General features: G+C 42.6%; 1 protein-coding gene across 1 annotated transcript; it reads left to right on the forward strand.

Annotated features, from left to right (window-relative positions):
• Positions 1 to 282: 282 nt before the first annotated feature.
• LOC124121700 (prolyl 4-hydroxylase 1-like) lies at positions 283 to 27,933 on the forward strand. Its single transcript, XM_046484751.2, has 7 exons — positions 283 to 404; positions 7,103 to 7,207; positions 8,504 to 8,577; positions 13,962 to 14,099; positions 20,137 to 20,251; positions 25,795 to 25,867; positions 27,021 to 27,933. The coding sequence occupies exons 2-7, from the start codon at positions 7,109 to 7,111 to the stop codon at positions 27,140 to 27,142; spliced, it is 621 nt and encodes a 206-aa protein (XP_046340707.2). The 5' UTR covers positions 283 to 404; positions 7,103 to 7,108; the 3' UTR covers positions 27,143 to 27,933.
• Positions 27,934 to 27,977: the final 44 nt, after the last annotated feature.

A 27,977-nucleotide genomic window follows, 5' to 3' on the forward strand; every position in this document is an offset into this window, starting at 1 on the left:
ACGCTTCATCTGTCATCGTCTGTTGGTGTCACGTGCCGAACAACGTATGTATGCAGTCCCACCCCATGATACTATTATTCATATTATCACTCGCAACCGAAAAATATTTATCAATTTGTGTTTCGGCGTAATAATGTTCTATTTTGTTTCAAAAATAGATATGTATTATTATTTGCTTCGCACCCTTCCCGTGACGTTTTATACCACACTCCGGCGTAGTGGTGACTCAGCATGGCTGGCTGACTGGCTGCCGGCCACATGGACCAATCAAATGGTCTAAAATATTTTGTGCGTATTATACTAAAAATAGGTTTTGGGATTTCCTCAGCAAATAGGAAGTAATGACAGGCACACATTGACGGTGGACGTATTTTACCGTCTCAGAAGGCAGTGACACACAACTGGTGAGTATGTGTTTGTATGCTCTGCGGCAAATTGACACAAACATGACAAGGCATGACACAATCCCCAGGTTGAGATATCATGTCATGTTTCGCGTCCTGACTTGTCAACATTGGAGGTTCCGCGCCCGTTTGACTGTTTGGTTATGTATAGTGAGACGCCCAGCTAACACATAACATTTTCAAAACATTTCCGAAAGGTTTCATTGTAGTTTTTTCAAAAACTTTTCGTCAAAACATTTTATTAACGTTTTAGAAATGTTTTAGAACTATTCAAAATGTTATTGAAATGTTTTCAAAATGTTATTCAAGAACATATAATGCTATAACATAGGCGAAACTATATCATAACATGTTATAGACCCGTGAAGATCCGGGGTAGGATAGGTCTTCAGCAACCCATGCTTGCCATAAAAGGCAACAATGCTTGTCGTAAGAGGCGACTAACGGGATCGGGTGGTCAGGCTCACTGACTTGGTTGATGCATGTCATCGATCCCACATTGTGTGGATTGGTGTTCATGATATTAATCACTGGATTGTCTGGTCCAGATTATTTACAGACCGCCGTCATATAGCTGGCATATTGCTGAGTGAGGCGTTAAACAACCAACCAACCAACCAACCAATCATAACATGTTATTACAATGTTTTCAACACGTTGCAGAAATGTTTTGCCAGAACATATTTAATGAAATGTTATCATCATGTTTTAAATACATCGTGCACACATATGTAAAATCATCCGAATAAGGTGTAAATGTTTTATAATTATTCAAAATGTTATTGAAATGTTTTTAAATTGTTTTTCAAGAACATCATGTTGTAACATAGGAGATACTGTTTCATAAAATGTTATTGCAATGTTTTAAACACATTGCAGAAATGTTATGCTGGAAAAAAAAATTCATGAAATATTATCGCCATGTGAGTACTGATAACGACCCCAACAGCCTTTAGTTGGACACAAGTTCGCCAGCTGGCACACTCTGTTTTCATAATGCTGTGTATTGGAAATACAGTAATAGAACATTTTCACAACAGTTACAGTTTAATCTGTAGACTAAATGTCTAAAGAAAATATAGCAGATATGAGTAAGACAAAACTTCACATGATTTGTTTGTTGCTGATCACAAATAGTGTCACACGCAATTACAATTAGTCGCGCATAATTTGCAGGGGCGTGCGAGAGACACCGTTGAGAAGTGAATAAATATAGATCTATGGTCAAAGACGCATTCTCTCACATTTAATTATTTTCATGACTAGTTATTAAAATGTCTTAAAACGTTTTTGAAAATTACCACAAAAATTTTAAAAAGCGTTTCGAAAACAATTGAAAAAATGTCGTGACAAACTGCCATTTGTCTCGTGAAATGACTTCAGAATGACATCACATTATTACGTCATATTTGGCACCCGCCATCATCAGTTCAAGTTTACTCTACATGCAAGTGACATTGTGCAGCAAGAGCTGGATCGTCGAAGGGGGTAAGTTCATTTTCAAAACCAGTATCCACTTATCTAAGCAGTATCTAAATGGCATTGTGTAAATATAACATTTGTTACATTTGACCACCTTCTAAATGTCATTGTGTATTCATTGCCTTCGGCCATTGGAGCCGTGCAAATTTACACTTGTCAGAGGGGTACACAAAGTACGTGATCTAGGGGTGCTTTGCAAAGTGCGAACTGCTTGCAAGCTGTGATTTGCCTTACAACAGTGTGCTAACGTTTAGCCGCTTGCAAGCAAAACAATCGCTGGCTGAGGATGCTTCGTTCTCAAACCAAAATGGCGGCTGACTTTGACAGCGGAGCAAGAGATTCTTGACTGGATTAACGAGGAAATGAGCAAAGGTAGCTAACATCCCATCATCCTCAGTCTGCTCCACATCATCAAAGTAGTCATAAATTTCATCAGCTTTCATCAAGTCTCTTTTGTTATGTTCTTCTTCGTCAAGACAACCAAGTGGTAGTTGCGCTGCCATTTTGGAAGAGTGCGCATGCGCCTCGACCTGTTGCAGCAATTAATTTGCTTTCTCTAAGCGATTCATGGCTTGCAACGTGCCCAAAGACTACCAGTTGTCGGATTATCATTGTTGTGGAAGCCTCGGTGGCAGAGGGGATTAGGCAATAACATTCCTGAAAGCCGAACAGCTGCACCAGACACCAACCTACACAATACGTAATGATCGAAGTGAAAACTTCAATGTGCATATACTTGAACAGTCATCAAATTCACATCAGCAATGAATGACTTTTACCCATGTTGAATGCAGAGCGTAACGTGTATTTATAGCGTAGTCAAGAGGTCAGCATATCGAGTTGTGTAGAAATACAGAGGGACACTGTTGTACTTAAGTTGGCGAATACAACCGTTATGGTAATGTCACGGTTTGTTTGATACCAAGTTCTTTTCAACCATGATCTGTAGTTGCAATCCATTGTTAGTTATATCCGCATTATTAAATAGGGCATTGAAATGAAGTTCACAATGCATAAAGGCCGTGGTGTAGACAACTATGATAATACTTGTAGCTGCGCATGGACTTGCACTTGTATTGAGGAATACACCAGAGACTGAAAATGATGCAAACGTTAGTGCAGAAACTGTTGTTAAATACCATGAGCTACTACATCAAGTATCTTTTGATGGTTTTGTGGCTTTAAATTAATGCTAAGAATTGGATTTGTATCTGCACTCAGCCACAGAGTGTTGAGTTGGTTTGGGTGTTCCTGGTGTTCCTGGTGTCAAGTGATGCATGATACTGTTATACTATTACAGTTACCACAAGACTTTATCTGTCTCTGAATGAATATTAAAATATGTTTCCACCAAACACCTACAAATAGGTGAATGTAAGATTACTGATAAAACTTATCTTAAATGGAATATTGTCTCTTCAGTTGGATGTATCTATACTATATATATATTAATGACTGCATTAGATTTATTCAGAATGTGTTTTTGTTTCAGAAAAGTGGATCAAGTGGACCAATGAAAGAAGATTCTGACAATCAATAATTTAGAAAGATGTAAAAGTTTTCTAGAAATATTAAAATGTCCACAGAACTGAGTCTTGAAGCTCTTTGTTGACTGAATGTTGAAGACATCATGGCTGAAGGGTGTACTGTCCCTGACTAGTTGTCCTCATCATTTGCATCTTGTTACCAGTGAGTGGGTGTTGTACGTTTTGAACATTGGCAGCATAACTGCTTTTCCAACGCCCTGGTTTCTTTTCAAAACATTTTAGAAACGTTATAACCAAATGTTCACAGAAAACGTTCCTTAAACGTTTCCGGAGCCATACAAATTCAGGCGAATAAAACATTTCCAAAAGCATTTCTGGAATATTTTACAGAAACATGTTAGAATCGTTATGATCAGATGTTCACAGAAAATGTTTCTAAATCGTTTCTGGAACCATACAATATCAAATGAATAAAACGTTTCCAAAAGCATTTCTGCAATATTTTACAAAAACATTTTTGAAACGTTTAAACCAAATGTTTCCGGAAAATGTTTTTAAAACATTTCTGGAACCATACAAAGTCACGTGAAGAAAACATTTTTTTAAACATTCCCGGAACGGTTGGTAAACTGTTTTAAGGAGGTTTTTTATAACATTTTCGTGTTAGCTGGGTGGTGACTGCACGGACAATCCTTACCCAAACTGTTTGGGCGGACTCGTACCCAAGTGTTGGACAATCCGTACCCACTCGTACCTAATCAACTGGATGACTCGTACCCAAGTGTTGGATAAGCCGTACCCACTTGTTCCTAATCAACTGGATGACTCGTACACAAGTGTTGGATACCCGTACCCGCTCGTTCCTAATCAACTGGATGACTCGTACCCACATGTTGGACAACCCGTACCTACTTGTTCCTAATCAACTGGATGACTCGTACCCAAGTGTTGGATAAGCCGTACCCAGTTGTTCCTAATCAACTGGATGACTCGTACCCAAGTGTTGGATAAGCCGTACCCAGTTGTTCCTAATCAACTGGATGACTCGTACCCAAGTGTTGGATAAGCCGTACCCACTTGTTCCTAATCAACTGGATGACTCGTACCCAAGTGTTGGATAAGCCGTACCCACTCGTACCTAATCAACTGGATGACTCGTACCCAAGTGTTGTACAACCCGTACTCACTTGTTCCTAATCAACTGGATGACTCGTACCCAAGTGTTGGGCAACCTGTACCCACTCGTTCCTAATCAACTGGATGACTCGTACAAAAGTGTTGGATACCCGTACCCACTCGTACCTAATCAACTTGATGACTCGTACCCAAGTGTTGGACAAACCGTACCCACTCGTTCCTAATCAACTGGATGACTCGGACCCAAGTGTTGGACAACCCCTACCCACTCGTTCCTAATCAACTGGATGACTCGTACCCAAGTGTTGGATACCCGTACCCACTCGTTCCTAATCAACTGGATGACTCGTACCCAAGTGTTGGACAAACCGTACCCACTCGTTCCTAACCAACTGGATGACTCGGACCCAAGTGTTGGACAACCCGTAACCACTCGTTCCTAATCAACTGGATGACTCGTACAAAAGTGTTGGATACCCGTACCCACTCGTTCCTAATCAACTGGATGACTCGTACCCAAGTGTTGGACAAACCGTACCCACTCGTACCTAATCAACTGGATGACTCGTACCCAAGTGTTGGGCAACCTGTACCCACTCGTTCCTAATCAACTGGATGACTCGTACAAAAGTGTTGGATACCCGTACCCACTCGTACCTAATCAACTTGATGACTCGTACCCAAGTGTTGGACAAACCGTACCCACTCGTTCCTAATCAACTGGATGACTCGTACCCAAGTGTTGGATACCCGTACCCACTCATACCTAATCAACTGGATGACTCGTACCCAAGTGTTGGACAAACTGTACCCACTCGTACCTAATCAACTGGATGACTCGTACACAAAAAAGCGAATCTGTACCAAGTGAAAATAAATAATTTGAAACATTAAACATTAATAGGAATAGACAAGTTTCAATGAATATGTAGAATTTGTTTGCTTTGTGTTACGTATAACGCCACTTGAGTTGTCCTATCACTGACTCTGTAAACTTATTGTTACGCTTCCATGCCCTGTACCTAAGTCTTCAACTGCAGATCTATACCAGGATGTTAGCAAGGATATTATATGAGTGTTCTTGTTTACGACAAGAGTGTCTTAATTCTGGTTTCGCTAGAGAAATACCGGAATTTATCCACAAGTGACGTAAACTTAGTATGACATGGACACGAACATAATGTTCTATTTATTATATATTTATTACATGTCTACACACACAGACGAGTTTCCATAATCCAATCTTCAGCAATGACGTCGTTTCTAGTGTGTGTTTATTTTTTCTTTTGGTTTTTAATTTGGAACTTTTTAGCATGTTGTTTATAGTGGAAGTTTAGGGGATATTTTTGTATCGATGTGTTTATAGCTACATTTCTTACTTCTCTCATAAATAGGTTGTGATTGGTTGTGTACACTCTATCCCATCTTGGTTTTACTTGGCCTACAATATGTTTTATCTGTACAAGCGAGACTATTAGGAGATATACATACTGTGTTTTCAATGTAGAGTAAGGTTACCTGTAGATTTAACTGTGCAAAACTGAATTTGGAACCAAATGTGCAGTGTTAAATTTAGCGCGGTTAAATCTACGGGTAACCTTGCACTACATTGAAAACACAGTATGTATATCTCCATTCTACCATGACTAAATAAAACATGCACTCCTTGGTGTTTGGAAATATATTGAGTGAAGCAGTTCAGTGTTTTGAGAGTGTTGTTGATCTGAATTATGGAATCACCAACAACAGCCTGGAAACAAAATAAGGCGCTGTACATGCTCAAACAGTTTGTTTACACCATTATACTGCACTCACAGGTATGACAGGCATTGAAGGCATATAGGCACTTTGGAAAGCTAACATGAGGCGGGCACCCCTAAAGAAAACTAAACAAGCTTTGTAAAGCTTTAGTTCTACGTGGCACCAATCTCATTAAAATCAGATCTTTGTTCTCGCTTCTGCTGAACAAAGATCTGTGGACATCCCATTACGGGTCACGTCAGGCTGACCTTGCGCGAACTTTGACCGACCAATGGAATGACCAATCAGAAGGCAGTTTCTCGTGCTTTACGGCACAAATTTCAAATTGGCGACTACGCTTCAAAACATATTTTGACAAATTCTCGATTACAAATTTGAAACCTGAACAAAAAAACATTCTTGAATGGCAACTAGATGGTCTAGATTGTAAGGATTCAGTCGTTAAACCCGTAACTATATCGTTCGGAATACACCATGTTAAAGTTTTCGAGATTGCATGACTAGAAATCACATTCCGACTGTCACTTTCATAATCTGGTAAGCGACGTACTGATTGGTCAGATGAAAGGTCGTTCTGACGTGACCCCTAATGGGATGTCTTCAGATCTTTGTTTAGCAGTAGCGAGAACTAAGGTCAAATTTTAATGAGATTGACGTCGCACATCACCGTTATGATGACATAACGCTTATTGTGACGCAAAAGATATGACGTCACAGTCGTGTCCATCCTGATCCAAATCAAACTCGCTGCCTTTAAATTGTCAGGAACAACAGAAGAAAGTATATAGAAAATGTAGAATGTCCATAATTATATTTTTTTCCTATATCCAGATCAGGATGAGTGACAAGTCAGAGATTGTGTACAAGAAACTCGATCTTCCAGAAGACTCAAAGCACAAACTTGCGTTTGTCCTGGAAAATGTCCTCACACCAGAGGTAGCGTGTCTAGAATGTGATGATGCAATAGTCATATATATGTTGTGATGATAGCCTAGTGATGTTGTGTTTGTTTGTTGTTTAACACTGCCCTCAGCAATACTCCAGACGGTTGCCTGTAAAAAATCGAGTCTGGACCAGACAGACCAATGATTGATATCACAAGCATCGATCCACGCAATTGGAGTCAGCGAGTCTGACCACCCGATCCTGTTTGTCGCCTCTTACGACAAGCATGTTTTTGAAGACCTATTCTAACCCTGGTCTTCACAGGTCTAGCGATGTTGAGTTGAAATAAGTGATGTTGTGATGAAATTAGTGATGTTGTGATGAAACTGGTGATGTTGTGATGAAATTGGTGATGTTGTGATGAAACTAGTGATGTGATGAAATTAGTGATGTTGTGATGAAACTGGTGATGTTGTGATGAAATTGGTGATGTTGTGATGAAACTAGTGATGTGATGAAATTAGTGATGTTGTGATGAAACTGGTGATGTTGTGATGAAACTGGTGATGTTGTGATGAAACTAGTGATGTTGTGATGAAATTAGTGATGTTGTGATGAAATTAGTGATGTTGTGATGAAACTGGTGATGTTGTGATGAAATTGGTGATGTTGTGATGAAACTAGTGATGTGATGAAATTAGTGATGTTGTGATGAAACTGGTGATGTTGTGATGAAACTGGTGATGTTGTGATGAAACTAGTGATGTTGTGATGAAATTAGTGATGTTGTGATGAAACTGGTGATGTTGTGATGAAATTGGTGATGTTGTGATGAAACTAGTGATGTGATGAAATTAGTGATGTTGTGATGAAATTAGTGATGTGATGAAAGTAGTGATGTTGTGATGAAATAAGTGATGTTGTGATGAAACTAGTGATGTTGTGATGAAACTGGTGATGTTGTGATGAAATTAGTGATGTTGTGATGAAACTGGTGATGTTGTGATGAATTAGTGATGTTGTGATGAAACTGGTGATGTTGTGATGAAGTTAGTGATGTGCGAGTAGCAATTGATGTTGTCATATCAATGATAACTGAGAAGTTATGTTGTGATGATATCAGTGATATTACTGATGTAATGATATCAGCTGTAAACCAAAAGTGACATGACGATATGAATCATATCTGAGAAGAGATGTTCTCGTAATAGTAGATGAATTTGTATTTTAATGTTTGTTCTTACCATGAAATGTGTGGTTTTACAATATGAATCTGTAAACTAAATACTACTAACTTGTACATTGGGCTGGGTATGTATGTACTCCTCATGTTTGTTGTTTTTGCAGGAGTGTGAGTGGTACATCGCGGAGACGGAGAGGAAGGGGTACGAGCTGGCCCAGGTCAACACAGGGATTGGACAGTACGTTGGTTAACACACTGCATCCTGGGGGTCTGTGGAGATACGGGGTAGAAAAGGTCTTCAGCAACCCCTGCTTGCCGTAAGATCCGGGGTAGAATAGGTCTTCAGCAACCCCTGCTTTCCGTAAGATCCGGGGTAGAATAGGTCTTCAGCAACCCCTGCTTGCCGTAAGATCCGGGGTAGAATAGGTCTTCAGCAACCCCTGCTTTCCGTAAGATCCGGGGTAGAATAGGTCTTCAGCAACCCCTGCTTTCCGTAAGATCCGGGGTAGAATAGTTCTTCAGCAACCCCTGCTTGCCGTAAGATCCGGGATAGAATAGGTCTTCAGCAACCCCTGCTTTGCGTAAGATCCGGGGTAGAATAGGTCTTCAGCAACCCCTGCTTTCCGTAAGATCCTGGGTAGAATAGGTCATCAGCAACCCATGCTTGCCGTAAGATCCGGGGTAGAATAGGTCTTCAGCAACCCCTGCTTTCCGTAAGATCCGGGGTAGAATAGGTCTTCAGCAACCCATGCTTTCCGTAAGATCCGGGGTAGAATAGTTCTTCAGCAACCCCTGCTTGCCGTAAGATCCGGGATAGAATAGGTCTTCAGCAACCCCTGCTTTGCGTAAGATCCGGGGTAGAATAGGTCTTCAGCAACCCCTGCTTTCCGTAAGATCCGGGGTAGAATAGGTCATCAGCAACCCATGCTTGCCGTAAAGATCCGGGGTGGAATAGGTCTTCAGCAACCCATGCTTGCCGTAAAGATCCGGGATAGAATAGGTCTTCAGCAACCCATGCTTGCCGTGAAGATCCGGGGTGGAATAGGTCTTCAGCAACCCCTGCTTGCCGTAAGATCCGGGATAGAATAGGTCTTCAGCAACCCCTGCTTGTCGTAAAGATCCGGGATAGAATAGGTCTTCAGCAACCCATGCTTGCCGTGAAGATCCGGCGTGGAATAGGTCTTCAGCAACCCCTGCTTTCCGTAAGATCCGGGGTAGAATAGGTCTTCAGCAACCCCTGCTTTCAGTAAGATCCGGGGTAGAATAGGTCATCAGCAACCCATGCTTGCCGTAAAGATCCGGGGTGGAATAGGTCTTCAGCAACCCCTGCTTGCCGTAAGATCCGAGTAGAATAGGTCATCAGCAACCCCTGCTTGCCCTAAGATCCGGGATAGAATAGGTCTTCAGCAACCCATGCTTTCCGTAAGATCCGGGGTAGAATAGGTCTTCAGCAACCCCTGCTTTCCGTAAGATCCGGGGTAGAATAGGTCTTCAGCAACCCATGCTTGCCGTAAAGATCCGGGATAGAATAGGTCTTCAGCAACCCATGCTTGCCGTGAAGATCCGGGGTGGAATAGGTCTTCAACAACCCCTGCTTGCCGTAAGATCAGGAAAGAATAGGTCTTCAGCAACCCCTGCTTGTCGTAAAGATCCGGGATAGAATAGGTCTTCAGCAACCCATGCTTGCCGTGAAGATCCGGCGTGGAATAGGTCTTCAGCAACCCCTGCTTTCCGTAAGATCCGGGGTAGAATAGGTCTTCAGCAACCCATGCTTGCTGTAAAGATCCGGGGTAGAATAGGTCTTCAGCAACCCCTGCTTTCCGTAAGATCCGGGGTAGAATAGGTCTTCAGCAACCCCTGCTTAAAAAGTGACTATGCTTGTCGTAAGAGGCAACTAACGGGATCGGGCGATCAGGCTCACCTACTTGGTAGATGCATGTCATCGTATCCCAATTGCGTGGATTGATGCTTATGATGTCAGTCACTGGATTGTCTGGTCCAGACTTGATTATTTATAGATCCTTGTCATATAGCTGGAATATTGCTGAGTGTGGCGTTAAACAGCCATGAAACAAACAACATTCTGGGGGAAATGTCAGTGTGAAAATATCTTCCTTGTGAATAAGGGGAGATTATATGTTCGAGTGAAAATAACTACTAATCGTGTCAAATGTATGATTGTCTGCTAGCTATTTTTTTGTGCTGAGAAAACATTATATATCTCCGTGACTATTGTTGAATATTTAACTTGTTTAACTAATGTACAGAAATACATCTCTCTAATGTCAAATGAAAACCCTCTATCACATGCTGTCTTGCTGTCGTGTATTAATGAATGATTGATGAAACTGTGTATCTAGTGCCTCATGGATGCGGGGAATTTTAAACTTGTACATTTGTATATGTTTTCACCTGTTTATAACATATTATGGCTGTACGTGAAGTTACGGCTTAGATAAACAGCCAAACTGACAGCTTAAAGCAATAATGATTCAGTACATAGCTAATCCCTTGTCACTTCTACTAAACATGCTAAATGTAAATATTTAAGTTTTTTCCTATCTTAAAATCTTAACCATGTTTGGTTTTGCTAGATAATAGATACCCATAAAAACATTACTGTTCCACCTTCTAAATGCCTCACAAGGACATAAAACCTTTTTGATAATATGTACGGTAGATGTTAATTAATATTCTTCTCTTCTAGTCCCTTCTCTTGGGTCTGTTCGTGTAGAACTTCACTGATGTAAAATACCTTTTTGGAGTGTCATTAGTGGTAGACAGTGCTTGTGTGTGACTGACTGACATGTATTTACAAGTAACATTTGTTTGTGGTGTTTGGAAGCACCTCCCATCACAAAAGGAAACAGAAAACCAAATATGAAATGTTCATCATCAAGTTCATTGAGGTCAAACATAACAAATGATTTAAAGTTTTTTAAGTTAAGGTTTTAATAACACGTTGACTGGAAAAATATTATACATATCTGCACATTGACTGGCAACAATGCAGTTTACTGGGCACAGCCTGAGCTATACCATCCTCTCAATTACCACGCTATAGTGCCACTGTTGTCTTGCTATACCTTTACTGTGTCTCACACTCCGGTGACTCTCACTTCATGATCCATCACCCCTTTTTGGTCTTAGGGAAACTTACACGTCTTTATGATCCAGCACCTCTTTTCGGTCTTGGGGAAACATATGCGTCTTTATGATCCAACACCTCTTTTCGGACTTGGGGAAACATATGCGTCTTTATGATCCAACACCTCTTTTCGGTCTTAGGGAAATGTATGCGTCTTTACGATCCAACACCTCTTTTCGGTCTTAGGGAAACGTATGCGTCTTTACGATCCAACACCCCTTTTTGGTCTTAGGGAAACTTACACGTCTTTACAATCCAACGCCACTTTTCGGTCTTAGGGAAACTTACACATCGCTACGATCCAACACCTCTTTTCGGTCTTAGGGAAATGTATGCGTCTTTACGCTCCAACACCCCTATTCGGTCTTAGGGAAACTTACTCGTCTTTACGATCCAACACCCCTTTTCGGTCTTAGGGAAATGTATGCGTCTTTACGATCCAACACCTCTTTTCGGTCTTAGGGAAACGTATGCGTCTTTACGATCCAACACCCCTTTTTGGTCTTAGGGAAACTTACACGTCTTTACAATCCAACGCCTCTTTTCGGTCTTAGGGAAACTTACACACCTTGACGATCCAACACCTCTTTTCGGTCTTAGGGAAACTTACACATCTTTACGATCCAACACCCCTTTTCGGTCTTAGGGAAACTTACACACCTTGACGATCCAACACCCCTTTTCGGTCTTAGGGAAACTTACTCGTTGTTACGCTCCAACACCCCTTTTTGGTCTTAGGGAAACTTACACGTCTTTACGATTCAACACCCCTTTTCGGTCCTTAGGGTTAGCTTGTTTGGGAAAGGGTTAGCCATAAATTCTTACCTTTTCAAGCATTAATCCGGTTAATTAGATTGGTCGGTCATGTTGACATAAACAACTGCGGGTGTGGTTTCAAGAAAAGATGAATGGGAGAGCGGACCGTGACACGCATGCGCAATTCATTGTTTACTGAATTACGCATGCGTGTTAATGGGGTGCTAATGACCCGTAAACGAGCACTAAGTACATGTGATAGCACTCGTGGTCCAGTGGTAGAGCGTCAGCTAATTAACGCATTAATTAGCCAAGCCAGTGAGCCGGCAAAACGCGTTCAAGCCCCAACAGCCCTAATTGGATCTGAAATTGTGCGCCTGGTGAAGTGCACTACTCCCCATTGACTTATCCCCACATTAAATATATATATAAATAGTTGAACTTGTCCAGATAAACAAGGATTCTTACCAAGTCTGGTCATCTTTGACATAGAAGGCATGAACTGTTTGAGTTCATACAGAGAAAGGGAGCACGGGTGGCCCAGTCGTCTAAGGTGCCGCGATTCGCTGTGCAGAGTTGCGTCCCTTGGACACGCCAGAAACCTATTATTGTGGGTTTGAATCCCGGTTCGTCCAATTATGTTTCTAGGTTTGTCAGCACCATACCTGTGCTCCTGGGTTTCAACGAAGTGGTAAACGTCTGGGACCTGCATCACTTTGGGCTTTCCTCCCACATTAAACTGACACTGCGATATAACTGGAATACTGTTAAAAGCGGCGTTAAACCCAACTAGCTGGGTACTAACTGTTTATTTATTTAAAATTGGATATGTTGAATCGCCAGTTTGCTCATTATGTAATGAACCATCTGAAACAATTACTCATGTATTATGTAATTGTCACTATGCTGCTGATATATGGACGAAACTTTCAGATTGGCTTGGAAACTATACAGAAGGCAGAGTTAATTTTAATAATGAACACATACTGTTTGGATTTAAAGGGAAGAATAACAATTCACTCAATGCAGTAATTATGGTAACAAAATCTATGCTGTACACAGTTAATAGAAAATAAGTCAAACCAATCTTTTTACTAATTCAAAAAGAAATACTTCAATATTATGAAATTACAAAATGTATTGCAATTTCAAATTGTAATTATGCAAGTTTCCATGCAAGTATTATTTAGAGACTCTGTATAACTATGATATCTGATCTGTCCATGCTACAAACATGCCAATAATGTCACAATAAATCCATGCACTCTCTATGTATGATATTGAAATGTAAAATATGATGAAAATGGGATAAAAAAAAAAATGAAAAAAAATAAATGGTACACATTGGAAACATCTCTTCTTAATGTACATACTTCTCTATATGTTTCTATGATTCGCCTTTCCTTTGTCGGTGAATAAATATTAATTCAATACAGGTAATCTAATGAAAGGATACAAAGATTAAGTGATTGTTTTTCAGAAACAAATGCAGCATATTTATCCTTTGTCATGTTTTGTTTTGAATATACATGCCAGAAAGAGTTGTCAGGGGAGACAACTCTGTGTAATTTTCCTTAAGGGTTTTTAATAGACCCTATACGCTCAATCTGTGCACCAGAGAGGTAATCTGTGTATGTGAAGATATCTAACATATGCATGTAAGTCAGGGGAGGTAACCTGTGAGTCAGGGGAGGTAACTGTCATTTTTCTCTCTCCAGGGTGACAAGGACAGACATCAGAAACAGTTCACGACATATCTGGGACTCAGAACTAGAGGCCAACAAAATCTGGGACAGGATTAAAACCTTTGTCCCCGAAGTATTCAAGCAGAGAAGAGTCATGGGTTTAAATGAAAGGTAATATAGTTAGCTGTTGCTTTACGTGAGTTCTTCCTAATCACTCCGGAGATAAACAACTGATTACTCAGTTTAGTTAAATGTAGATTTGATTAATAAACCCGAACATTTAATCAAAACCACACGTTAGTGTACAATACTGTACTCTGTAACCTGTTTGCATGTCCTGGGGTAGAATATTGTACTCTGTAACCTGTTTGTGTCTCCTGGTGTAGAATACTGTACTCTGTAACCTGTTTGTGTCTCCTGGTGTAGAATACTGTACTCTGTAACCTGTTTGTGTCTCCTGGTGTAGAATACTGTACTCTGTAACCTGTTTGTGTCTCCTGGTGAAGAATACTGTACTCTGTAACCTGTTTGTGTCTCCTGGTGTAGAATACTGTACTCTGTAACCTGTTTGTGTCTCCTGGTGTAGAATACTGTACTCTGTAACCTGTTTGTGTCTCCTGGTGTAGAATACTGTACTCTGTAACCTGTTTGTGTCTCCTGGTGTAGAATACTGTACTCTGTAACCTGTTTGTGTCTCCTGGTGTAGAATACTGTACTCTGTAACCTGTTTGTGTCTGCTGGTGTAGAATACTCTACTCTGTAACATGTTTGTGTCTCCTGGTGTAGAATACTGTACTCTGTAACCTGTTTGTGTCTGCTGGTGTAGAATACTCTACTCTGTAACATGTTTATGTCTCCTGGTGTAGAATACTGTACTCTGTAACCTGTTTGTGTCTCCTGGTGTAGAATACTGTACTCTGTAACCTGTTTGTGTCTCCTGGTGTAGAATATTGTACTCTGTAACCTGTTTGTATCTCCTGGTGTAGAATATTGTACTCTGTAACCTGTTTCTGTCTCCTGGTGTAGAATACTGTACTCTGTAACCTGTTTGTGTCTCCTGGTGTAGAATACTGTACTCTGTAACCTGTTTGTGTCTCCTGGTGTAGAATACTGTACTCTGTAACCTGTTTGTGTCTCCTGGTGTAGAATACTGTACTCTGTAACCTGTTTGTGTCTCCTGGTGTAGAATACTGTACTCTGTAACCTGTTTGTGTCTCCTGGTGTAGAATACTGTACTCTGTAACCTGTTTGTGTCTGCTGGTGTAGAATACTCTACTCTGTAACATGTTTGTGTCTCCTGGTGTAGAATACTGTACTCTGTAACCTGTTTGTGCCTCCTGGTGTAGAATACTGTACTCTGTAACCTGTTTGTGTCTCCTGGTGTAGAATACTCTACTCTGAAACCTGTTTGTGTTTCCTGGTGTAGAATACTGTACTCTGTAACCTGTTTATGTCTGCTGGTGTAGAATACTGTACACTGTAACCTGTTTGTGTCTCCTGGTGTAGAATACTGTACTCTGTAACCTGTTTGTGTCTCCTGGAGTAGAATACTGTACTCTGTAATTGTTTGTGTCTCCTGGTGTAGAATACTGTACTCTGTAACCTGATTGTGTCTCCTGGTATAGAATACTGTACTCTGTAACCTGTTTGTGTCTCCTGGTGTAGAATACTGTACTCTGTTACCTGTTTGTGTCTCCTGGTGTAGAATACTGTACTCTGTAATTGTTTGTGTCTCCTGGTGTAGAATACTGTACTCTGTAACCTGTTTGTGTCTCCTGGTGTAGAATATTGTACTCTGTAACCTGTTTGTGTCTCCTTGTGTAGAATACTGTACTCTGTAACCTGTTTGTGTCTGCTGGTGTAGAATACTCTACTCTGTAACATGTTTATGTCTCCTGGTGTAGAATACTGTACTCTGTAACCTGTTTGTGTCTCCTGGTGTAGAATACTGTACTCTGTAACCTGTTTGTGTCTCCTGGTGTAGAATATTGTACTCTGTAACCTGTTTGTATCTCCTGGTGTAGAATATTGTACTCTGTAACCTGTTTCTGTCTCCTGGTGTAGAATACTGTACTCTCTAACCTGTTTGTGTCTCCTGGTGTAGAATACTGTACTCTGTAACCTGTTTGTGTCTCCTGGTGTAGAATACTGTACTCTGTAACCTGTTTGTGTCTCCTGGTGTAGAATACTGTACTCTGTAACCTGTTTGTGTCTCCTGGTGTAGAATACTGTACTCTGTAACCTGTTTGTGTCTCCTGGTGTAGAATACTGTACTCTGTAACCTGTTTGTGTCTGCTGGTGTAGAATACTCTACTCTGTAACATGTTTGTGTCTCCTGGTGTAGAATACTGTACTCTGTAACCTGTTTGTGCCTCCTGGTGTAGAATACTGTACTCTGTAACCTGTTTGTGTCTGCTGGTGTAGAATACTCTACTCTGAAACCTGTTTGTGTTTCCTGGTGTAGAATACTGTACTCTGTAACCTGTTTATGTCTGCTGGTGTAGAATACTGTACACTGTAACCTGTTTGTGTCTCCTGGTGTAGAATACTGTACTCTGTAACCTGTTTGTGTCTCCTGGAGTAGAATACTGTACTCTGTAATTGTTTGTGTCTCCTGGTGTAGAATACTGTACTCTGTAACCTGATTGTGTCTCCTGGTGTAGAATACTGTACTCTGTAACCTGTTTGTGTCTCCTGGTGTAGAATACTGTACTCTGTTACCTGTTTGTGTCTCCTGGTGTAGAATACTGTACTCTGTAATTGTTTGTGTCTCCTGGTGTAGAATACTGTACTCTGTAACCTGTTTGTGTCTCCTGGTGTAGAATATTGTACTCTGTAACCTGTTTGTGTCTCCTTGTGTAGAATACTGTACTCTGTAACCTGTTTGTGTCTCCTGGTGTAGAATACTGTACTCTGTAACCTGTTTGTGTCTCCTGGTGTAGAATACTGTACTCTGTAACCTGTTTGTGTCTCCTGGTGTAGAATACTGTACTCTGTAACCTGTTCGTGTCTCCTGGTGTAGAATATTGTACTCTGTAACCTGTTTGTGTCTCCTGGTGTAGAATACTGTACTCTGTAACCTGTTTGTGTCTCCTGGTGTAGAATACTGTACTCTGTTACCTGTTTGTGTCTCCTGGTGTAGTATACTGTACTCTGTAACCTGTTTGTATCTCCTGGTGTAGAATATTGTACTCTGTAACCTGTTTGTGTCTCCTGGTGTAGAATACTGTACTCTGTAACCTGTTTGTGTCTCCTGGTGTAGAATACTGTACTCTGTAACCTGTTTGTGTCTCCTGGTGTAAAATACTGTACTCTGTAACCTGTTTGTGTCTCCTGGTGTAGAATACTGTACTCTGTAACCTGTTTATGTCTCCTGGTGTAGAATATTGTACTCTGTAACCTGTTTGTATTTCCTGGTGTAGAATATTGTACTCTGTAACCTGTTTGTGTCTCCTGCTGTAGAATACTCTACTCTGTAACCTGTTTGTGTCTCCTGGTGTAGAATACTGTACTCTGTAACCTGTTTGTGTCTCCTGGTGTAAAATATTAGACTCTGTAACATATTTATGTCTCCTGGTGTAGAATACTGTACTCTGTAACCTGTTTGTGTCTCCTGGTGTAGAATACTGTACTCTGTAACCTGTTTGTGTCTCCTGGTGTAGAATACTGTACTCTGTAACCTGTTTATGTCTCCTGGTGTAGAATACTGTACTCTGTAACCTGTTTGTGTCTCCTGGTGTAGAATACTGTACTCTGTAACCTGTTTGTGTCTCCTGGTGTAGAATACTGTACTCTGTAACCTGTTTGTGTCTCCTGGTGTAGAATACTGTACTCTGTAACCTGTTCGTGTCTCCTGGTGTAGAATATTGTACTCTGTAACCTGTTTGTGTCTCCTGGTGTAGAATACTGTACTCTGTAACCTGTTTGTGTCTCCTGGTGTAGAATACTGTACTCTGTTACCTGTTTGTGTCTCCTGGTGTAGTATACTGTACTCTGTAACCTGTTTGTATCTCCTGGTGTAGAATATTGTACTCTGTAACCTGTTTGTGTCTCCTGGTGTAGAATACTGTACTCTGTAATTGTTTGTGTCTCCTGGTGTAGAATACTGTACTCTGTAACCTGTTTGTGTCTCCTGGTGTAGAATACTGTACTCTGTAACCTGTTTGTGTCTCCTGGTGTAGAATACTGTACTCTGTAACCTGTTTGTGTCTCCTGGTGTAGAATACTGTACTCTGTAACCTGTTTGTGTCTCCTGGTGTAGAATATTGTACTCTGTAACCCTTTGTGTCTCCTGGTGTAGAATACTGTACTCTGTAACCCTTTCTGTCTCCTGGTGTAGAATACTGTACTCTGTAACCTGTTTGTGTCTCCTGGTGTAGAATACTGTACTCTGTAACCTGTTTGTGTCTCCTGGTGTAGAATACTGTACTCTGTAACCTGTTTGTGTCTCCTGGTGTAGAATACTGTACTCTGTAACCTGTTTGTGTCTCCTGGTGTAGAATACTGTACTCTGTAACCTGTTTGTGTCTCCTGGTGTAGAATACTCTACTCTGTAACCTGTTTGTGTCTCCTGGTGTAGAATATTGTACTCTGTAACCTGTTTGTGTCTCCTGGTGTAGAATACTGTACTCTGTAACCTGTTTGTGTCTCCTGGTGTAGAATACTGTACTCTGTAACCTGTTTGTGTCTGCTGGAGTAGAATACTGTACTCTGTAACCTGTTTGTGTCTCCTGGTGTAGAATATTGTACTCTGTAACCTGTTTGAGTCTCCTGGTGTAGAATATTGTACTCTGTAACCTTTTTGTGTCTGCTGGTGTAGAATATTGTACTCTGTAACCTGTTTGTGTCTCCTGGTGTAGTATACTGTACTCTGTAACCTGTTTGTGTCTCCTGGTGTAGAATACTGTACTCTGTAACCTGTTTGTGTCTCCTGGTGTAGAATACTGTACTCTGTAACCTGTTTGTGTCTCCTGGTGTAGAATACTGTAGTCTGTAACCTGTTTGTGTCTCCTGGTGTAGAATATTGTACTCTGTAACCTGTTTGTGTCTCCTGGTGTAGAATACTGTACTCTGTAACCTGTTTATGTCTCCTGGTGTAGAATACTCTACTCTGTAACCTGTTTGTGTCTCCTGGTGTAGAATATTGTACTCTGTAACCTGTTTGTGTCTCCTTGTGTAGAATACTGTACTCTGTAACCTGTTTGTGTCTCCTGGTGTAGAATACTGTACTCTGTAACCTGTTTGTGTCTGCTGGAGTAGAATACTGTACTCTGTAACCTGTTTGTGTCTCCTGGTGTAGAATATTGTACTCTGTAACCTGTTTGAGTCTCCTGGTGTAGAATATTGTACTCTGTAACCTTTTTGTGTCTGCTGGTGTAGAATATTGTACTCTGTAACCTGTTTGTGTCTCCTGGTGTAGAATACTGTACTCTGTAACCTGTTTGTGTCTCCTGGTGTAGAATACTGTACTCTGTAACCTGTTTGTGTCTCCTGGTGTAGAATACTGTACTCTGTAACCTGCTTGTGTCTCCTGGTTTAGACGATTGTACTCTGTAACCTGTTTGTGTCTCCTGGTGTAGAATACTGTACTCTGTAACCTGTTTGTGTCTCCTGGTGTAGAATATTGTACTCTGTAACCTGTTTGTGTCTCCTTGTGTAGAATACTGTACTCTGTAACCTGTTTGTGTCTCCTGGTGTAGAATACTGTACTCTGTAACCTGTTTGTGTCTCCTGGTGTAGAATACTGTACTCTGTAACCTGTTTGTGTCTCCTGGTGTAGAATACTGTACTCTGTAACCTGTTCGTGTCTCCTGGTGTAGAATATTGTACTCTGTAACCTGTTTGTGTCTCCTGGTGTAGAATATTGTACTCTGTAACCTGTTTGTGTCTCCTGGTGTAGAATACTGTACTCTGTAACCTGTTTGTGTTTCCTGGTGTAGAATACTGTACTCTGTAACCCTTTGTGTCTCCTGGTGTAGAATACTGTACTCTGTAACCTGTTTGTGTCTCCTGGTGTAGAATATTGTACTCTGTAACCTGTTTGTGTCTCCTGGTGTAGAATACTGTACTCTGTAACCTGTTCGTGTCTCCTGGTGTAGAATACTGTACTCTGTAACATGTTTTAGTGACCTGGTGTGGAATACTGTAGTTTGTAACACGTTTGTGTCTCCTGGTGTAGAATATTGTACTCTGTAACCTGTTTGTGCAGACTCCGCTTCCTCCGGTACAACCCAGGAGAATATTTCAAACCTCACGAAGATGGCGAATATCGAAGAGACAACGGGGAAAGGAGCCTCATCACAGTACAGGTGTACCTGAATGAGGTGGGTCAACTATATCACAGTACAGGTGTACCTGAATGAGGTGGGTCAACTATATCACTGTATGTACCTGAAACCGTGAAGATCCAGTTTAGAATAGGTCTTCAGCACACCCATGATTGCTGTAAAAGGCGACTATGTTTCTCGTAAGAGGCAACTAATGGAATCGGGTGGTCAGCCTCATCATGATATCAATCACTGGATTGTCTGGTCCAGACTTGATTATTTACAGGCCACCGTCTTATAGGTGGAATATTGCTGACTGCTGGGTGAAATGTCAGTGTGAAAATATCTACCTTGTAAATAAACAAACAAAGAAGCAGCTGAACCCGAATGAGGTGAGGTGGCTACATCACTGTACAGCTGTACCTGAATGAGGTGGGGTGGCTACATCACTGTACAGCTGTACCTGAATGAGGTGGGGTGGCTACATCACTGTACAGCTGTACCTGAATGAGGTGAGGTGGCTACATCACTGTACAGCTGTACCTGAATGAGGTAGGGTGGCTACATCACTGTACCTGAATGAGGTGTGGTGGCTACATCACTGTACAGCTGTACCTGAATGAGGTAGGGTGGCTACATCACTGTACAGCTGTACCTGAATGAGGTGTGGTGGCTACATCACTGTACAGCTGTACCTGAATGAGGTGAGGTGGCTACATCACTGTACAGCTGTACCTGAATGAGGTAGGGTGGCTACATCACTGTACAGCTGTACCTGAATGAGGTAGGGTGGCTACATCACTGTACAGCTGTACCTGAATGAGGTGAGGTGGCTACATCACTGTACAGCTGTACCTGAATGAGGTGTGGTGGCTACATCACTGTACAGCTGTACCTGAATGAGGTAGGGTGGCTACATCACTGTACAGCTGTACCTGAATGAGGTGAGGTGGCTACATCACTGTACAGCTGTACCTGAATGAGGTGAGGTGGCTACATCACTGTACAGCTGTACCTGAATGAGGTGAGGTGTCTACATCACTGTACAGCTGTACCTGTATGAGGTGAGGTGGCTACATCACTGTACAGCTGTACCTGAATGAGGTGTGGTGGCTACATCACTGTACAGCTGTACCTGAATGAGGTGGGGTGGCTACATCACTGTACAGCTGTACCTGAATGAGGTGAGGTGTCTACATCACTGTACAGCTGTACCTGAATGAGGTGGGGTGGCTACATTACTGTGCAGCTGTACCTGAATGAGGTGTGGTGGCTACATCACTGTACAGCTGTACCTGAATGAGGTAGGGTGGCTACATCACTGTACCTGAATGAGGTGAGGTGGCTACATCACTGTACAGCTGTACCTGAATGAGGTGAGGTGGCTACATCACTGTACAGCTGTACCTGAATGAGGTAGGGTGGCTACATCACTGTACAGCTGTACCTGAATGAGGTGTGGTGGCTACACCACTGTACCTGAATGAGGTAAGGTGGCTACATCACTGTACCTGAATGAGGTAAGGTGGCTACATCACTGTACCTGAATGAGGTGAGGTGGCTACACCACTGTACCTGAATGAGGTAGGGTGGCTACATCACTGTACCTGAATGAGGTGGGGTGGCTACATCACTGTACAGCTGTACCTGAATGAGGTGGGGTGGCTACATCACTGTACAGCTGTACCTGAATGAGGTAGGGTGGCTACATCACTGTACAGCTGTACCTGAATGAGGTGTGGTGGCTACACCACTGTACCTGAATGAGGTAAGGTGGCTACATCACTGTACCTGAATGAGGTAAGGTGGCTACATCACTGTACCTGAATGAGGTGAGGTGGCTACACCAGTGTACCTGAATGAGGTAGGGTGGCTACATCACTGTACCTGAATGAGGTGGGGTGGCTACATCACTGTACAGCTGTACCTGAATGAGGTGGGGTGGCTACATCACTGTACAGCTGTACCTGAATGAGGTGGGGTGGCTACATCACTGTACAGCTGTACCTGAATGAGGTAGGGTGGCTACATCACTGTACAGCTGTACCTGAATGAGGTGTGGTGGCTACACCACTGTACCTGAATGAGGTAAGGTGGCTACATCACTGTACCTGAATGAGGTAAGGTGGCTACATCACTGTACCTGAATGAGGTGAGGTGGCTACATCACTGTACAGCTGTACCTGAATGAGGTGAGGTGGCTACACCACTGTACCTGAATGAGGTAGGGTGGCTACATCACTGTACCTGAATGAGGTGAGGTGGCTACACCACTGTACAGCTGTACCTGAATGAGGTGGGGTGGCTACACCACTGTACAGCTGTACCTGAATGAGGTGGGGTGGCTACATCACTGTACAGCTGTACCTGAATGAGGTGTGGTGGCTACACCACTGTACAGCTGTACCTGAATGAGATGTGGTGGCTACACCACTGTGCAGCTGTATCTGAATGAGGTGTGGTGGCTACATCACTGTACAGCTGTACCTGAATGAGATGTGGTGGCTACACCACTGTGCAGCTGTATCTGAATGAGGTGTGGTGGCTACATCACTGTACAGCTGTACCTGAATGAGATGTGGTGGCTACACCACTGTGCAGCTGTATCTGAATGAGATGTGGTGGCTACACCACTGTGCAGCTGTACCTGAATGAGGTGGGGTGGCTACACCACTGTACAGCTGTACCTGAATGAGGTGTGGTGGCTACATCACTGTACAGCTGTACCTGTATGAGGTGTGGTGGCTACACCACTGTACAGCTGTACCTGAATGAGGTGTGGTGGCTACATCACTGTGCAGCTGTACCTGAATGAGGTGTGGTGGCTACACCACTGTACAGCTGTACCTGAATGAGGTGTGGTGGCTACATCACTGTACAGCTGTACCTGAATGAGGTGTGGTGGCTACACCACTGTACAGCTGTACCTGAATGAGGTGTGGTGGCTACACCACTGTACCTGAATGAGGTGTGGTGGCTACATCACTGTACAGCTGTACCTGAATGAGGTGTGGTGGCTACACCACTGTACAGCTGTACCTGAATGAGGTGGGGTGGCTACATCACTGTACAGCTGTACCTGAATGAGGTGGGGTGGCTACACCACTGTACAGCTGTACCTGAATGAGGTGTGGTGGCTACATCACTGTACAGCTGTACCTGAATGAGGTAGGGTGGCTACACACACTGTACAGCTGTACCTGAATGAGGTGAGATGGCTACATCACTGTACCTGAATGAGGTGGGGTGGCTACACCACTGTACAGCTGTACCTGAATGAGGTGGGTTGGCTACATCACTGTACAGCTGTACCTGAATGAGGTGAGATGGCTACATCACTGTACCTGAATGAGGTGAGATGGCTACATCACTGTACAGCTGTACCTGAATGAGGTGTGGTGGCTACATCACTGTACCTGAATGAGGTGGGGTGGCTACACCACTGTACAGCTGTACCTGAATGAGGTGGGGTGGCTACACCATTGTACAGCTGTACCTGAATGAGGTGTGGTGGCTACATCACTGTACAGCTGTACCTGAATGAGGTGAGGTGGCTACATCACTGTACCTGAATGAGGTGAGGTGGCTACATCACTGTACAGCTGTACCTGAATGAGGTGGGGTGGCTACACCACTGTACCTGAATGAGGTGTGGTGGCTACATCACTGTACAGCTGTACCTGAATGAGGTGTGGTGGCTACATCACTGTACAGCTGTACCTGAATGAGGTGTGGTGGCTACATCACTGTACAGCTGTACCTGAATGAGGTGGGGTGGCTACATCACTGTACAGCTGTACCTGAATGAGGTGTGGTGGCTACATCACTGTACAGCTGTACCTGAATGAGGTGTGGTGGCTACACCACTGTACCTGAATGAGGTGTGGTGGCTACATCACTGTACAGCTGTACCTGAATGAGGTGTGGTGGCTACATCACTGTACAGCTGTACCTGAATGAGGTGTGGTGGCTACATCACTGTACAGCTGTACCTGAATGAGGTGTGGTGGCTACACCACTGTACCTGAATGAGGTGTGGTGGCTACATCACTGTACAGCTGTACCTGAATGAGGTGTGGTGGCTACATCACTGTACAGCTGTACCTGAATGAGGTGTGGTGGCTACATCACTGTACAGCTGTACCTGAATGAGGTGTGGTGGCTACACCACTGTACAGCTGTACCTGAATGAGGTGGGGTGGCTACATCACTGTACAGCTGTACCTGAATGAGGTGGGGTGGCTACACCACTGTACAGCTGTACCTGAATGAGGTGTGGTGGCTACATCACTGTACAGCTGTACCTGAATGAGGTAGGGTGGCTACACACACTGTACAGCTGTACCTGAATGAGGTGAGATGGCTACATCACTGTACCTGAATGAGGTGGGGTGGCTACACCACTGTACAGCTGTACCTGAATGAGGTGAGATGGCTACATCACTGTACCTGAATGAGGTGAGATGGCTACATCACTGTACAGCTGTACCTGAATGAGGTGTGGTGGCTACATCACTGTACCTGAATGAGGTGAGATGGCTACATCACTGTACAGCTGTACCTGAATGAGGTGTGGTGGCTACATCACTGTACAGCTGTACCTGAATGAGGTGTGGTGGCTACATCACTGTACCTGAATGAGGTGGGGTGGCTACACCACTGTACAGCTGTACCTGAATGAGGTGGGGTGGCTACACCACTGTACAGCTGTACCTGAATGAGGTGTGGTGGCTACATCACTGTACAGCTGTACCTGAATGAGGTGTGGTGGCTACATCACTGTACAGCTGTACCTGAATGAGGTAGGGTGGCTACATCACTGTACAGCTGTACCTGAATGAGGTGTGGTGGCTACATCACTGTACCTGAATGAGGTGGGGTGGCTACACCACTGTACAGCTGTACCTGAATGAGGTGGGGTGGCTACACCACTGTACAGCTGTACCTGAATGAGGTGTGGTGGCTACATCACTGTACAGCTGTACCTGAATGAGGTGTGGTGGCTACATCACTGTACAGCTGTACCTGAATGAGGTGTGGTGGCTACACCACTGTACAGCTGTACCTGAATGAGGTGTGGTGGCTACATCACTGTACAGCTGTACTTGAATGAGGTAGGGTGGCTACACACACTGTACAGCTGTACCTGAATGAGGTGAGATGGCTACATCACTGTACCTGAATGAGGTGGGGTGGCTACACCACTGTACAGCTGTACCTGAATGAGGTGGGGTGGCTACACCACTGTACAGCTGTACCTGAATGAGGTGAGATGGCTACATCACTGTACCTGAATGAGGTGTGGTGGCTACACACACTGTACAGCTGTACATGATGTGCAGTGGGATAAAATTTGTTTGATATGCTGATAAAACATTTTGTTCGGTATTACCATTATCCTAATTAGTTTTATACAGCCCTGCCTTGTTTTAACGCCATGTTCTATGACATGCTAGATGTAACCCCCATGTTTTATGGCTGTTGCCGCCAGGTCCCCTTCTGTGATAGATACGTCAGAGGTTGACCACTCTGAGAGTGTACAGTTATCTCAGGAAGTCTATATATTCCCTGGAATCATCATTTCAAGCGTTTTGTTTCAGGGTTTTGTTGGGGGAAGCACAACGTTCTTCGGGTACAGCACAGACACCATCGTCCCAGTGGTACCCAAAACAGGTAGAGCTGTTCACAGTCTCTTAGACTTACATCTAGTCTCTGAAATTAACATATTGTACAGAAGAAAACATGTGTTAAAATATATTTAATAAAAAGGAGCCCAGAGACTCTCTTTATTTTCAGATACTTCAGTAATCTAGACTTGCCAAATATTATAGACTTGCATGGGCTGTATTTGATATATTTGTATCAGACTCAGACCAACTAGCAAGTTGGATGCGGGGCCTTCAACCACCAACTTGTTGTTATATACCAGTGAGTGAGTGAGTGAGTGAGTGAGTGAGTATGTTTTATGCCGCTTTTAGCAATATTCCAGCAATATCACGGCGGACACCAGAAAATGGGCTTCACACATTGTACCCATGTCGGGTCTTCGGCGTGACGAGCGAACGCTTTCACAGCTAGGCCACCCGACAGCCCCTTGTTATAGACCAGTCTGTTATAAGTCTATGTATTACCTACGATGTTTCAGTATGATTTCTCAACATTTGCCAACAACTAGCACTTGTATGTTGACATACCATCACAAAATATTGAACTACTTTCCAAACAGCTGGATCCTTGTATCCAATATTCGGCAATAGCTTCTGAGCCCCGTTCCACAAGGTGATCTTAACAAAGTAGATCAGAACTCCTAGGGCTGGGACGGGTAACTCAGGTACCCGGTTCGGGTGGGTACTGAGTAGGACCCGGGTACCCACAGGACTACCCGGACCCGTGGTTAGTCACTGGACATATTGTTTAATGACACAAATTATCTGGAACTCTATGGTTACACTACAAGTCATTAATGTTCGCAATTCTTTCTGACTGTGCACCCATTCCTTCTGATTTTTCATATGGTTGAATAAAGATATAACTTAAATCAAATTCAGTGTATGAATGACCAGATTGTTTAATACATGTATCTAAATATGTTTGCCAGGCTTATGCTAAAACTGTTCCCAGTCGGACATTTTGAGACATCTCCTGAGACCTACAGTGGGTACCCGGGTAGGGTCAGGTAATAGAGGGGTGGGTACCCGGGTAGTAAATGTGGACTCGTCCCAGCCCTAATAACTCCCATTCTTTGTCACCGACTTGCGACAATCGTAGCGCTAAGAATGGGGCCCTGGTTGATAATGTCTCTCGGTCGGTCTCTGTCTCACTATAGGTTTGGTCCTGGTATTCCAACACGACATCCTACATGAAGGCTCTACCCTGGAGGAGGGACGGAAGTACGCGGTCAGGACAGACGTCATGTACTCCGCACAGAGAGTCCCTGAAGGACCATAGCGAGTCCATTCTCACCTCGTGTGGTTTGTTCTCACTCGTGGTAAACGCTCACATCTTTTGATCCATCCTCAACTATTGGGGTTTAAAATTGTGAGCACAAGTCGTTTTTAAGCTCACATGCAACAGGTTATATATGATAGATAAATGTATTGCTACTTCAGGAACTTGACACGTTTTGTTGGGAGATGAGAGACTGCAATATTGTGTGGTTCATAGTTTTGGATAGTTTTTATACTGTTACATTCTAGTTTGTTGTTCGAAGCGACTGTGATAACACGACGAAACAGAACCATGTTGTTTTTCGTGGCTCAGTGTGTTTACTTGTCATAGACTCAACTGAAGCCTCACGTCTCGTCGGAAGCTGAACATTGACATGATGGCTCTCCTTATGACATCATATTTGGTTAAATTCATGAGGATTTTAACGTGTTTTTATGTTAATGTATATCAGTATGTTTTATTGTACATTACATATTTGAATATCAATGCTGACAGGATTTTGTTTGTTAATTGGGGGTGTTTATTAAGATGTAAAGTGCTGATTGTATTGGACAGCCAGTTTTACTCCATGTCAGATCAAGGACGGCAAGCATCAGGAGAATTGAGAGATATGCTTATCATCATCATTGACTAAACAAAGCTTTGCTAGACTTTCATTTTATTTTAAATAGAACATTTCAGTATTTTCAGTTGTGGTAGATGAAGTGATGCCAACACAAATTCTTTTGTTTACATTTATGCAAATATATTCTTAAATACAGAATTGTACTTAACTGTTACATGATTTTTTATCCATTCGTACTTGTCATATTATTTTACTGTGAAACTGTTTTTG

This window comes from Haliotis rufescens, unplaced genomic scaffold (genome assembly GCF_023055435.1).
Source record: "Haliotis rufescens isolate VD_foot unplaced genomic scaffold, xgHalRufe1.0.p SCAF_6, whole genome shotgun sequence".
NCBI lineage: Eukaryota > Metazoa > Mollusca > Gastropoda > Lepetellida > Haliotidae > Haliotis > Haliotis rufescens.

What these genes read in the sequence shown, in the direction of transcription:
- LOC124121700 (XM_046484751.2), top strand. Translation starts at nt 7,109, where the DNA reads ATGAGTGACAAGTCAGAGATTGTGTACAAGAAACTCGATCTTCCAGAA. An exon ending in GTCAACACAGGGATTGGACA is followed by an intron (nt 8,578 to 13,961) that starts GTACGTTGGTTA and finishes TTCTCTCTCCAG; the next exon opens with GGTGACAAGGACAGACATCA. An exon ending in TACAGGTGTACCTGAATGAG is followed by an intron (nt 20,252 to 25,794) that starts GTGGGTCAACTA and finishes GTTTTGTTTCAG; the next exon opens with GGTTTTGTTGGGGGAAGCAC.